Below are 14,360 nucleotides of genomic sequence, written 5' to 3' on the forward strand. Positions count from 1 at the left end.
TGTGTATTGATTTGATTGATTGACAACCCTAAACTCTACCGCCCCACTAAAGCACAAAACAATATAACATTGTTAATGACAAATATGATTCTGATTGCTCAACCAAGAATATAAATGAACATTTTAAAAAAAACGACATCTGTAACAAAAGCAGGAAATTAATTATGGATTACAAGCAAAGATTAAAAGATTTGAAATAGATATTTAAATTGGAGTTGTAACAAATGTGCCAATAGAAGAAACCTCCCTTTTGATTTGGACTCATTGAATCTCAAGGTACTACAGTCCTACTGTAGTTTATCAGAATCCCATTATTGATGTTACATTTCATACTATTTGTCCTAAACAGATTATTTCTGACTAAACTTTTCTAGTATTTGTTTTTAAGCCAGTCATTTTTGATTGCCTCGATCCATCCTACTACTCCAAAGTCGCCTTGTTCAAGCCAAAGCAGTTTGCAACACTCCACATTTTACTGGCTGAGGCAATGTGGGTGAATCTGCACATTTGATCAGATAACTGCACCACTACATTAATGGATTACTATTTAAGGACTAGACAGACTTGCAGCATATCAACCCTGTGCAATCACCTACACAACCTTTTAATACCACTGCGTACCATGAGAGGGCAGTAAGGTACAGGAAAGAACAGTTTATTTAATTAGGAGAAAATTAGGCCTATCCCTGAATTCTGAAAGTTTACTTGACATCTGATAAAAGAAATCCAGGATATTTTGCTGTCACGCCTATATTAATCAATTTGGAGAAATAGCTGTGTGTAGGCCTAGGCTATTTATTTATTTTATATTTTGATATTCAAGGTTTTGTGTTAAACTGACTTTTAAAGCTTATTGACTACAGCAAAAACTCTCATGATTATTATAGTGATATGCTACCCCGGAAGATAAAGTAGCCTACTGGCTATTGTAATACTGTAAACCTAATCATGTAGAGAAAATAGAAACAAAGCCATGAGGCCTGACTGGAGGTAGGCTAACTTTCAAGCTGCAGAGGCATATGATACCGACGATGAGAAAGGAAAAATGCAGCAGAGCCCGGTCCTGGCGGCGTAGTTTCGGCTGGATTCGCTTTGCAGGCTGTTTGGGAATTAAATCGGGCGCAGAGCCTACACAAGAATGTGCAGTTTTCAGAGGGGCGGAGACAAGCTTGCCTCGCATCCATTGCGAGTAAAAGTGGCGTCCAGGCAGCCTCGCTGCGAGCTGCTGTAGAGACTAGTCATTAAGTTCACAATATGAGACAATAAGGTTCTTTCTCGGTCCTTCTGGGACAGAACGGGTGGATGTTTTTCAGCCGCAGAGACCAGTCACTCAGCCGGGTAGGCTTTTTTTTTTCTCGATGATGCTGTAACGTTAACCAGAATCGTCCATGGTGAAGTGACCCTGGGATTCGAACAAGTGACCCGCCTAACATAGTTAGAAGTGCTTAGAGAGACGCAACGTATTGCACCCAGGAGGAAACTGCGCAGGGTTACATTAAACGGATCCCAGCCTGATCTTCCTGCGCGCTATGATAAACAGCACCCTCCGCGGCTGTTTCCCCGTGGGGTGGCTATAAAAAGTAGACAGTCTGGTTTGTTTTCTCCATCAACTTCCAGCCTGCATGGAACAAAGTGTGCTTTCTGAAACATAACCTGCGCCCGTGAGGTGGATCCCGGCGGTTTGTCCGCCTCGGTTTATATGTCGTAACAGTGCTAGTCGAGAGTCCAGCTTCTCCCGACAATCACCATGAGGACCACCGAGGAGACGGAGGGCTTTGACGGCGAGGCCTCCAACACTTCCATGATCTCCGGGGCCAGCAGTCCGTATCAACCCACCACCGAGCCCGTCCATTCAAGGAACGTTTTGGGGGGGATTAGGTGCGACATGGAGTACCTTAAGTCATACTTTGGGATTTTAAAGGCGGTTGAAGTGGTAAGTTTGAGCATTGAACATACATTGTAATGTTCAGAGATTGGTATACCGTCTGAGCAGCAACTAACATATGGCATAGCACCTATACCTTCATGAAAAGTAGGCAACTGTTCTCTTTAAAGCAACACCTTACGTGTTCAAACTACTGTATTCCGAGCATTAATATCACCGTTTACTCCCTGAAGTGGCTAAACCCATAATGTTAATTCAAATATTGCCTATGTGGCTCTACAGGTCCTGGTTTACCCGGCACCTTATTCCTCAAATAGTGAACAGTCAGGTTTACCCCTTAGTACGTAAAGGTACAGGGGTAAGGATGCTAAGGATTCCATTTCTTCATTTAGTAATGCTTTGCAAACCTTGCCAAACACGTAGGCTGAATGTGAATTTCCAGCAGACTCTTATTTTGAAGGATGCACATTGGCTCCAACACAATAGTACAGTAATCCAATGTTGTCCCCAACAGTGCCTTTAGTGATATTATTGTGTTTTGTGATATTTTATGTATCTTGTGATAAGCTAGTATTTCTGTAAGTACTTCATGTTTGTAAGCAGGTAAAAAATGACCTTTCTTATCTATGTGTGAATGCTTGCTGCTATTCCACTGCTACTCTAAAAGTCCTCAAATGTCTCTACCAACTGTGGGCCTACTCACCAATGCACACAGTGATGCCTGTGTATTTGATTAGTTCCTGAGTTGCTCTTAGCAAAAAACATCATTATTACTTTGACAGAATGTAGTGGTTACTGGAAAAACAATGTTTTACTGTTATTTTAAATCTATACACTTAAACCAGATGTCTGACCTGGGACATAGAAAGTGAGGGCTCCCAAAGCACTGACAGTTCACCTCAGGAGGAAATATCTATCAAGCCAGAACCATTTCTCTTCTTCTGGTGCCAAAAAAATACACAGGCCTGCATGCTCATGAACATGATGTAGTGTGTCCACAACAGGAAAAACCATGGCGTTAAGGAAGCTAGCAATTAGGCCTATAACTAATGTTATAACTAATGTTATAACTAATGTTATAACTAATGTTTGTGAATAGCACGAGCAATCTAGCAGTCCAGACTATTAGAAGAGAAGATTGCAGAGCTCTGGCTTCTGTGCTTCACTTTTACAGCTTTTGTTTTTACTCTAGGAAACGTTTGAAAACAAATATCAGCTTGTGAGTGTCTGCGTGTCCCACTGGTCTTAGAGAAGCGCACAGACAGCCTGTTCTGTTGTACACACCTGTGATGTTTACCTTGGTGTACGTGGGAAGTTAGGATAGGAAGCCATCTGTCATCAGCGTGGGAGAGGTTTGGAGCAGGCAGTAACTACAAAAAAAAAGGATTCACATTCACAGTCTTCATCTATTTTACAGCAAATTATATAATATTGTCTTTGACATTGCTGGTCAATGGCTGCCCAAACAAAATTTTTATCTCTGTTTTTATTGAACACTGCTTTAGTTGCAGAAGGCTGTCCACTGATAAATAAATGCAGCACAGTAAAAACCATAACCACAAATATGAGCATGTGTGTGTGTGTATATGTATATTTGAAACAGTTACCACCAATTTCAACTTATATGTTAAATAAAACTTGCACACAATATTACCAGGGCACTGATACAAATTTATACGCAGTAACATAACAGCTATGGTACAGCCAAGGTAAATACAAGCATTACCTTAGTTCCTATTACTAATATTCTGTTTACACTTTCTATGTACTTGAATGGTTTGTTCAGTGCTGATACTATAGTCCAAATAGACCTAGTCATATGTCCACTTACAAGGACAGGACCATTGGAAGTCATTCAAGTTTACATTCAGTACCTTAGAAGAGGCCTACAAGGTTGTCTGTATTTTAACTGTTCTGTCCTCTAAACGTTTAGCTCTGTGCCAGCTGAGGCTGCGCCATGACCTTCGAGAACTGATAGACGACAATGCAAAGCTGGCTGCATGTGATGTACTGTTCATGTACAGGACAGGTTGTGCTTAATCTGGAATCGCTGCGAAGGAGGTGTTGTGTCTGTTATATATTCATAGACTGGGTTTACAGAAAGTTCCTCTGAAAGTTGCTGAAAGGGTAGTAGTCATGTGTTAATGGGTCATCTTTGTAGGTGAAAAGTTATATTGAGTAATGATTAGCATCCATGCGAAATGGATTGATACAGTCCAACACATGCTGCAGTGAACCGCATGCTTCTTAAAATACCATCTTTTTGCACACAATGAGGAATAAGGAGTTCTGTTGTGTAAAATTCAGGTTGAATGTAAAGCTTTTGTGATGATGTCAGTTTTGTCTTTCATGTGTGTGTGCCCATAGCTTAATGCCTCATACATCCCCAAGTCCATATTTCCTTCAGATTTTGCCAATAAAAACTTTAAATGATATCACATTCAGGCCTTTTTTGCAATAAGAAAGACATTTTTGATATTTGCACTGATCCCTGATCCAAAGAAATTCTTTGTTCCCCTATGCGCAGACCAAGTTGCAAAGTAGAATAGAACTGTGTAGTTGTTTCACACCAGAGCACTAAAATGCATTTGCACAGGCTCTTACAGAGTCAGTAAACCTGTCATACCTTGGATGAATGGACACACAGGCTTCAACTGACCCTGTACTGATCAGGAACAACCCCCAGTAGGATGTAACCTGAGTGAGCTGTGTCCATACTGACAGCCGGGTTGTCTTTGTCTGTCTGCTGTGACTGGGTCAACAAAGACCCACTGAAATTCAGCTCATGCCCCTCTACACTAACAGGAACATGATATCTTGTAGCACCTGACAGTACACCAATCAAACCCTTTTTGTTTCCCAACAACCTTTAATGACTTCATGATGAATAATATCTCACTCATGATGGTATGTTGACCCACATTTCCCTATTCTAACAAGTGGTAATTAAATATTATGATAAGGTGTTTTTTCAGTCTGTGGAGGTTGTGTAATGAATTTACCAGATGCTCCCAAATGTCAGCGAGCACTTCCTGTTCTGAAGGAGACGCCATATGCTCAATTCTCTTCTGGTTGAAACATTACTTATTCAGAGCAGAGAAGGGAGACATAATAACAACAAGAATGTTGTGCGTGCAAGTGGGGAAACATGCATGGCGTTGCCTACACACACCAACACACACTTAACTTATGAGTATATAGGGGTGAAATATAACCTGCAATTAGGCTACATGTTCCCTCACATACATGACTGTGGGCTGTGGCTCAAGTATATTCAACATTATGGGTAATTTCTTTGTGGATGAGGTCCCATAGCACTTGGAGTGTAGCATATAATGTTGCATAGTCTTTGCAGCAAGGCCTCTTTACTTCCCCTATTTTTTTTGCATAGAACAGATGGTGTATAAGAAGGGAATCTGAGTTTAAGAGGCCTTTAAACTCAACTAATAATGTGCATTATTCCAAAGATATGGAAGTTCATGTGAGAGAGAGAAGAGGAAGAGAGTTGATGTGCATGATGGTGCACTTATGCATGCACATTGAACAGGTTGCGTCGGGGTGAAGGTTGACACAAAATCATTACTTACAAGATAATCCACTATGGTGCTTTGTTATCCCTCGCCTCCTCCCCTGTGGCTGCCTGACACCTGCTACACAAAGACTCGGGGAAAGCAATATGCTCTCTTCAAGAGACATGACATCAGCCTTCGGCCCATGCAGCCCTTCTCTGTTTGGGTGTAACCATTGTAACCACAGACATATTGCTATCCAACCACATACTTTATTGAGGCTTTAGCAGCTGAATGAAAAAAATGAAATTATAATAAAAATGGTGAATTTGCGTTCTCTTTTATGACAATTTGGCAATGTGACTGCTGAACAAGTTGTGTCCATGCATTACTATATTTGGATCTTTGGGTGTTTCCTGTGATTTGGAAGACCAAACAAAGAGTCTGTCACAAGCAGGAGAGTTCTCGATGACACCACTAACTCACTCATCATACAACAACACTCTGATTGTCAGAAACAGTAGACTCTGCTCATTAAACTGGATAAATAGGGCTGAAAATTGAGCTGATGAAAGCTCAGGAAGAGAAGGAGGGGTCTTCTGCTAATGAGACTGTTTGGGGTTGTTCTAAAATGTGTTTGTTCAGCAGTGTCAAAGCAATAAGAATTAAAGAGCTGTGATGGCTAAAAAATAAAATAAAATCTATTTTGGGTTACACAAAAAACTGCAGTGTTTGGATTTTTGAAAGTTTTTTTACATGGATACTTTTGAGTCAAAATAGCTCCTTAATGAACACATTTCAAATGTTTAGATACAACCGTGTTAGAGAGTATTTTTTGCCAAAGAAAGGGAATAAATGTCCTATCTCTGGAAAAAAGCTTTGCTGTGTAGCTGGGGAAATTCACCTTCTTGCAAATATTGTTCCAAATAGGCACTCCAAAAATGGGCAAAATATAAAAGAGCAAATATGTTTGTAATCTGTAAAATGAACATTGAGATTTACAACCTCCATACTAGGTACATGATTTGTAAATCATTGTCCTTCTTACATCTTTTATAAATAAAGCCTATTTTACACAATCACACAGACACACACACACAGTAGGTGAAAACTCTTATTCAATTCAATTACATTTTATTTATAGTATAAATTCATAACAAGAGTTATCTTGAGACACTTTACAGATAGAGTAGGACTAGACCACACTCTATTGAAGCCTCTTATTTCATCTCCATATCAATGGTACAGAGATTTATGGAAATAGGTGTTCTATTAATACCTTTGGTGATAAACAGTTGGTTTTAGTCAATGGCCTTGATGTTTATTCCGTGTTATCTGACCATTTGGGTTTTATAATGTTTGGTTGCTGTTGTTTGTATTTCTCTCACTGCTGGAATTATTTAGATAATCTGACCACATACCTAATCTTATGCCTGTGCAATTCCCTTGATTTTGTTGCCTTGATGACAGAGGAAGCAGATTTCAAAGAGGTTGGCACCCTGGTTCAACAATGATTGTTGTGTGTGTTAAGGCCCATTTGCCATAAACTTGAGTTCAGATGGTGCTCATTTAAGCTAGAGGTTGCCTGGAATAATAACTTTGCATTATAGAAGCTTGCCCTTGCTGCAGCCAGGGATTCTTATTCATCCAAACTAATTTGTCAAAATAAAAACAACCCCGAATTTCTCTTTGAGACTAGCCAAACGTTACTTTGTAACAAGTCATCAAAGCAACTTGGAGTAGTGAGATATTCAGTATCTTTGGCTTAGAGAAGAAGCAGCTAGTGAAGCTGCACTTCAGTCATCTGTACATTAAGGAAACGACTACTGCAGTTTATTGAACACTTTACACTGCCTTGTACTGTTGTCAAAGTGTTACCTGCACTGTTAGTGTTGTAACTGAGTTGGTGAGCCTAACACAAACGTTAACGCAAATTGTTATGTCTTTAAAGAAAACGTTAAATATGTTGTGGCAGTTTCTAAATCAGCCACGACACTTTGTTTAATTTATATTAAATTACATTAATATAAATGTCATGCAAAGTCTAGGTACCTTTTGCAATTGACGGAAAAGGAAAAGAAAGCCTTCACACTACATCCTTTAACACTTGTGTAAAGTTAAATCTGCTCATTCAAAACTGGCCCGTGCACTTTGCATGGACATTTATAAATCCATGTAATCAAACACTACTGTAATGCATTATCTCAGTGCTGTTGTATCTTATCGAGTAGAGATCAACACAGATAATACACAAGGCATGTCTTAGTTGACAATAAAGCTGTCCTTCCATGCACAAGTACATATGAAGTATGATACAGGAAGGTAAATTGCTTAGTTGGGAACTGGAGGGTTGCTGGTTCAAGTCCCTGTACTGACCATAGTAGGGAGTGGGGATTAGTGGCTGTAGAGAGGCTACTTCACCTGGGCACTGCCAAGTGTTCTTACCACCCCAACTGCTTAGGGTGCTGGTCCAGCACTAGCAGCCCACTCACTTTGACATCTCTCCATTTTTGCATGAATAGGTCCTGAATATGTGTGTATTTTAGGCCTGTGTGTAGTGATTACTAACAAAAATAAAGTGTAAATTTCCCCATTGGGGATCAATAAACAGTATACATTAAATTAAATTAAAAGTATTAAATAATGGCCCAATGTGGTTGTGCCATTTGGAAAAACTCAAAACGTTGATGTGGACTTTTTTGTTAGAGTTTTACCTCCATTCATCCCTAAACTCAAACCCATAATTATACAATATATTGCAGATCTGGTCTAAACTGGTTGGAATTCGGCTGCTTCAGGGCATTCTCCTGGTTCTGTTACGTCTCTGGTTTTTGGACCACTCCAAGCCAATCGGTAATCTGTGTGTGGTTTTGTTGAGGTCTAGATGGCAAGAGGAACACCTTAATAGCAGAATTCTTCCCATACTGTGGTTTGTTGATGGATGTTGGCTAGAGGGAGGCATCTTAACAGGCTGCCAGGAGCGGGACTCTTGAGATGGGCTCATGGCCGCTGGTCTATTCATAGGACAATCACTTCATCATCTGGAAAGCTTGGAATTTCAGCACTAACAGACACTCGCATAAAGTTTCAGAAAGCAGTATTTCAGTAAACCTTTATTTGGGGATTTTTATATTACACATTGAAGAAAATAGGATAGTACTTATTTTAATTTTAATTTTAGTAAACTAGATCAAACTTGAATGACTTTGAGATTCATCCAGATTCTAGTCATACAAATCAAACGTGCAGAGTGATTGTGTAAGAGTTTGAGTGATATCATTAAGACAGTTAACGTACACAATATACAGTACGCTCAATTTGTCCTTCTACTGTTCTTCTTTACTTCAGGTCCTATCACTTATTGGATTCATCTGCATAGAGACCATCATGATGTGTTCTCCCTGTGGGGGGGTGTACTTCTTCGAGTTTGTCAGTTGCAGTGCCTTTGTGGTGACAGGAGTCCTCCTCTTTATCTTCAGCCTCAACCTGCACACCAAGGTGCCCCATGTTAACTGGAGCCTCACGGTATGTACAGGCAGACGCAATGCGCCATAGGACCAGACGCATTATTTATTTCACCCAGTTACAGTTTTTACAATTGCTACGCAAATTTTTTCAATAATCTTAACAACTTTCCTTAACTCTTAACACAGTTAGCACTAAATCTGTATGTGTAGGCTATACTATTAACACAGTTCTTGTTGCTTTGACACAAAGGCATAAAGTTTACACAATTTTAAAATGCTTGAACTTCTTTTACACACAAGCTCAACCAAGACCAACACAATGGATTTTTACTGACAAATTTGCAAATGCTTTCACACTGTATGTCAGATCAGATAATGTTCTACACCTAAATTGTAGGCTAAAGTCAAAGTGAACATCTGTTCATATTATAAATGGAAAAACAAATATATCCCCTGCATTTTACATGTATTCCATTGTTACTGTGAATGAGAGAAACAGCTAATTGAAGTTATGCAACTGGATCAATCAAAGCTGATTCCCATCTAGGAAATGACAAATATGTATTGATCCCAAAAATGTGAAATAGTTTTGGGAAGTTACAGCAGCAAACATACATCAGTCACACAGCACAGAATATAAATATAAATGAAATACTAGGATATAGTATAGAGTACATACATACAATAGACATGAAATAAAATTAATGATAATAATATAATTATTATAATAATAATAATACGAATAAAATATAAAAACAAATATTTGAATATATACAGGATGGGAAAACAAATACATACAGGACATACAGTACATAGTACACACAGTATGTAGTACACACGGTACGTAAAAGAGGACCTTTTTGGGCTGATTTTGTGTGGAAAAGGAACAATACAGTGAAGGTGAACACAAAGTAAGTAAGAAAAATTCCTGTTTGAGGAAGGAAAACGAGTACCAGGACAATTCTGTCTCTGTTTCCTTCTTTTTTTTCGTAAAGCGTACAATCTATTAAACTACTCTGACATAGGTCCTTCTTTTTTGTGTCACTGGGCTATTACTGACTAAATGTTCCTGTTGGAGGACAACAGATGTTAGTATTTTGGAAGAATTATTTAATTTTGGGACATGTTTTTTACACAGTGTTTTTGTAGACATTGTGTATTGTGTTATTTTATTGTTGAATTTTTAAAAATTGTGTTGGAGTTTAGTTTACTAAAGCCTAATTTCAATCCACTTGTCAATCGAATCTGAAGTAATAATAAAACTCATGTGACTCATTATGCTCTCCTCTGTGTAATGAGGCTGCGAGACAACTCTTTTTCTGAGACATGTCTCGCTGTTTGAGTGCCTTCCATTTACTACGGAGGACATCCCACGGCAAGTCTCTTGTGTCCTTGTTTGTCCACTTACATCTGTCTTTGTAGACATCCGCCATGTGTGCAAACAGAGCGGAAGTACTGGGTGGAAATTAAGTAAAACTTCTTAATTTTGTGATGGGTTGCAATCATAATAGGACCTAAAACTTAATTGCAATTCATTATATATTTTCGGCAAATACATTTCCATCAGCGGTTATCACATGAGCCGTATATCGATCCAGATAAATTCCAATGAGACCGAATGCATTTCCAGTGAGTCAATATTCATGACATTCCATCAAATTTTACTGTTTCTTAAGGCATTTTTCATTTGATATCACTTATCGAATTGATTTTGAGCATAAAGTTAACTGTTTTGCCAGTTGTTTGTATAGCAATTGTTAAAAACTGTAAGAACAATAGGTTCTTGACAAGAGTTGGAGACAAAATGGCCACTGGTGACATTGTTTGACACAGTGTTTGTTTACACAATTGCTGGGGCTACCAAAGCCAAGTTACCAAAGTCCGTTGACTTTCCCTGCCTCTCAATCATGTTTTTTTAAATCCTAGGCTACTACCGTGTGTGTGTGTGTGTGTGTGTGTGTGTGTGTGTTTGTGTGTGTGAGATACAAGCCTTCCGTGACCGCACCGACAATTTTGTTGACATTACTACGCACTATAGCTTTAAGCTTGGATCATTAGTGTCCTTGTGTCTGAACTGTACATAACACAACAAAAGGTTGGACTATGACAACAAAACATTTGCAAAAATGCATGACTGTAGACCTTTAGTCTTGATAACATAATAATTGTCTACATAATTGTCATGGTCATTTTAAACTAAATACCATGCGTTGTGTATGAGATCAAATCTGATCCACCTGTACATTGATTTTTTATAGTCCATGTATCCACCCATAGCTATCAGATTGCTTTAAGGCATCCTTGGTACAGTATTCCACCTCCTACACGAATAAATGGAATGCCTTTGGCTTCAACGTTTGGCAGAACAACACCAAATGAATGCTTTTTACAGTCTCGGAGTGGCAGCCCATATAATCTAAAATCCTACTGTTTGTTATTTTTCTTAGACATTCTGTTCCTTTTCTCCTGAGCCTCACTGGAATTTCTCATGTCAGCTCTGACAATTTAACTAGAAAAAGCTTTTCCTGCAGAAAATGCATGTGAATGCTAAAAAGCTAAATTGCCGAAGCTAAACTGGATTGCTAGCTTAACATCACAAGAAGAAGGTGAAGTAGTGAGAATAGTGGAAAAGTGGGAATGGTTTTAATTACTATCAATTTCATTGAAAACACTGTTGTTAAAAAAGGTTAAAAAGTCACAGTATAGTATGTCGAAAAAAAGTCGTGGTTTAATATGTTGACTTATTTCCTATTATGTCAAAAAAAGTCATAGTCATAGTATAGTACAGCAAAAACTTCATAGTATATAAAAAAAACTCACTTTTTTCACCTTACAATACTATGACCTTTTTATGACTTTTTTGACATACCATACTAGGAATTTAATTACATTTTTTAAGAATTACTATACTAAATATCACTGAGTCTAAAGTGAAGAAGTCAAAAAGCAAAGACACTACAGTCATGTGTGTTGGGTCAGATAGCTCAGGGTGATAGAACTCTGAAGGTTGCGTGTTCGAACCTTATGTGGTGCAAAGAGTTTTAAGTCCAGAGTTTAGAGTTCACTAAACAAATTAGAAAAAAGGTCACGAAAATGTCATAGTATGGTATATCAAAAAAAGTCATAGTGTAATATGTCAAAAGTCATAGTATGAAATTTTAAAAAAGTTATAGTTTAGTATGTCCAAAAAGTCATTACAAGATGTAGTATAGTATGTCAAAGAAAATGTAGTAAATTGAAAAAAATCATCAGTATAAACACACATCCTCATGTTTTCCAGACATTCTCATATCAGTTTGAGATATCTAACCTCACACTGGTTTATGTTTTGGGCTTATTTGCCATTTTCACTTTTTACTTTGTATATTTGACCCCAGAACTCACTGCAACACATTTTGTTTGAACACAAAACCCTCAGTTTTCTAAGCAAGCTCCTATAAACCTGAGCTATCTGACCTGACACACACATGTGTATGTATTGAATGTATTTATCTTTTTCACTGGGTATATTGGACGTCAAAACTCACTGCTATACGTAAGGTTCAGTCAATCAACCTTCAGTCTCCTAAGCATTCTCCTATTACCCTGAGCTATCAAACCCGACACACCCGAATGTAGGTTCTTCGCTATTTGACTTCTTCACTCAAGACTCAGTGATATTTAGTATAGTAATTCATAAATAAATGTCATCAAAAGTCATAGTGTAGTATGTTGAAAAAAGTCATGAAAACGTTGTAGTATAGTAATTAAAAAAGGTCATGAAAAAGTCATAGCATAGTATGTTAAAAAGTCATGTTATAGTATGTCGAAATAAGTCACAGTATAGCATGTCAACAAAAGTGATAAAAACGTTATAGTAAAGTATATAAAAAATAAATTCACTGTAAGTATGTAGAATAAAGTACAATGTCAAAAAAATGATAACAGAAAGTCCAAGTATAGCATGTCAGAAAAGGTAATTGTAAAGTATATCAAAAAAAGTCAGTATACTACCAAAAATGCCAAAAACATCTTAAAAAGTTATAGTGTTGCAGGTAAAAAAAGTAGTAGTATATTATATCGTAAAATGTGATAGTCATTGTGTGAGTGTGTGTAATATATATATAAAGAAGTCATAAAAAGTCATAGTATAGAATGTCTAAAACTTTGAAAAAAAATCGAAAGTAGTCCTAGTATCTCGAGGAAGTGATTTAAAAAAAAGTCGGTATAGTATGTTGACAAAAAAAATAATTAAAAGTCATAATATAGTATGTCTAAAAAGGTCATCTTATGTTATGTTGCAAAAAGTCATAGTATAGTATGTGGAAAAAATGATGAATAAGTCATGGTACAGAATGTTGAAAAAGTCAGTATAGCATCTCAAAAAAAGCAATAAAAAAGTTATAGTGAAGTATGTAAAAAATAGTAAGTCATGGTACAGAATGTTTAAAAAAGGTCATGTTAAAGTATATCAAAAAAAAGTCCTAGTTTAGTAGGCAGATGTAGAAAAAAATGATAAAAAGTCAGTATATTATGTCAAAAACTTTTTATTAGTATAGTATTTCCAAAACAGTCCTAGTATAGTATGCGGGAAAAAAATATAAATAAGTCATGGTACTGAATGTTGAAAAAAAGTCATAGTGTAGTATGTTGAAAAAATATATTAAAAAGTCATATTATAGTTTGTCAAAAAAAAAGAAAGAAAAGGTCATGGTATAGCATGTTGAGAAATGTAATAAAAAAGTCCTAGTATAGTGTGTTGAAGAAAGTGATTAAAAAAAGTGAGTATAGTATGTCCAAAAATTGTCGTAGTATGTCAAAAAACTAACTGAATAGAATTTCTAAACAAAAGTCATAAAAAGTCATAGTATATCGTGTTGAATAAAGCCATTAAAAAGTGTAATTATGGGTTGTCGAAAAAAGTCAGCAAGTAAGATGTAAAAAGTCATGAGAAGTTATAGTATAGTATGAAGATAAAAGTCATAGTATAGTAAATAGAATAAAAATCACACTATGGTATGTCAAAAAAAGTTAGTATAGTTTGTCCAAAAAAAAATGGAATAGTATCCAAACTCTAGACAAACACACCCAGCCGGGACTGGGGATCAAACGAAGCGTCAGAGTTTACAGTCCCTACATACTGGTAATTGTTGGAGCAGTGCTAACCACTGATGCACAGTGCATGTCTGTTGAAAACAGTCATAGTTGAAAAAAGTGATGAAAAGACCTATTAATATACAGTACAGAAAAAAAGCATAGTATAGTATGATGAAAAAATTCATAGGATAGTATGTCGAAAAAAATCATTAAAAGGCATAGGATAGCTTGTTGAAAAAAAAGTCATAGTATAGTATGTCAAAAAAAGTCAGTATACAGTAGTATGTTGAAAATGCCAAAAACATCTTAAAAAGTCATAGTGTTATATGTCAACAAAAGTAATAGTACAATATACAGTGGGTACGGAAAGTATTCAGACCCCTTTAAATTTTTCACTCTTTGTTTCATTGCAGCCTTTTTCCA

General features: G+C 37.0%; 1 protein-coding gene across 1 annotated transcript in view; it reads left to right on the forward strand.

The window, feature by feature from the left end:
- The first annotated feature begins 1,021 nt into the window (after window positions 1-1,021).
- Window positions 1,022-14,360, forward strand: part of cmtm4 (CKLF-like MARVEL transmembrane domain containing 4) — a 19,200-nt gene continuing 5,861 nt past the window's right edge. Inside the window, exons 1-2 of the mRNA XM_034882416.1 lie at window positions 1,022-1,933; window positions 8,743-8,919. Coding sequence (XP_034738307.1) covers window positions 1,748-1,933; window positions 8,743-8,919 — 363 coding nt within the window. The 5' untranslated portion in view covers window positions 1,022-1,747. The remainder of the gene's footprint in view (window positions 1,934-8,742; window positions 8,920-14,360) is intronic.

Source organism: Etheostoma cragini, chromosome 1 (assembly GCF_013103735.1).
Source record: "Etheostoma cragini isolate CJK2018 chromosome 1, CSU_Ecrag_1.0, whole genome shotgun sequence".
Classification (NCBI taxonomy): Eukaryota; Metazoa; Chordata; class Actinopteri; order Perciformes; family Percidae; genus Etheostoma; species Etheostoma cragini.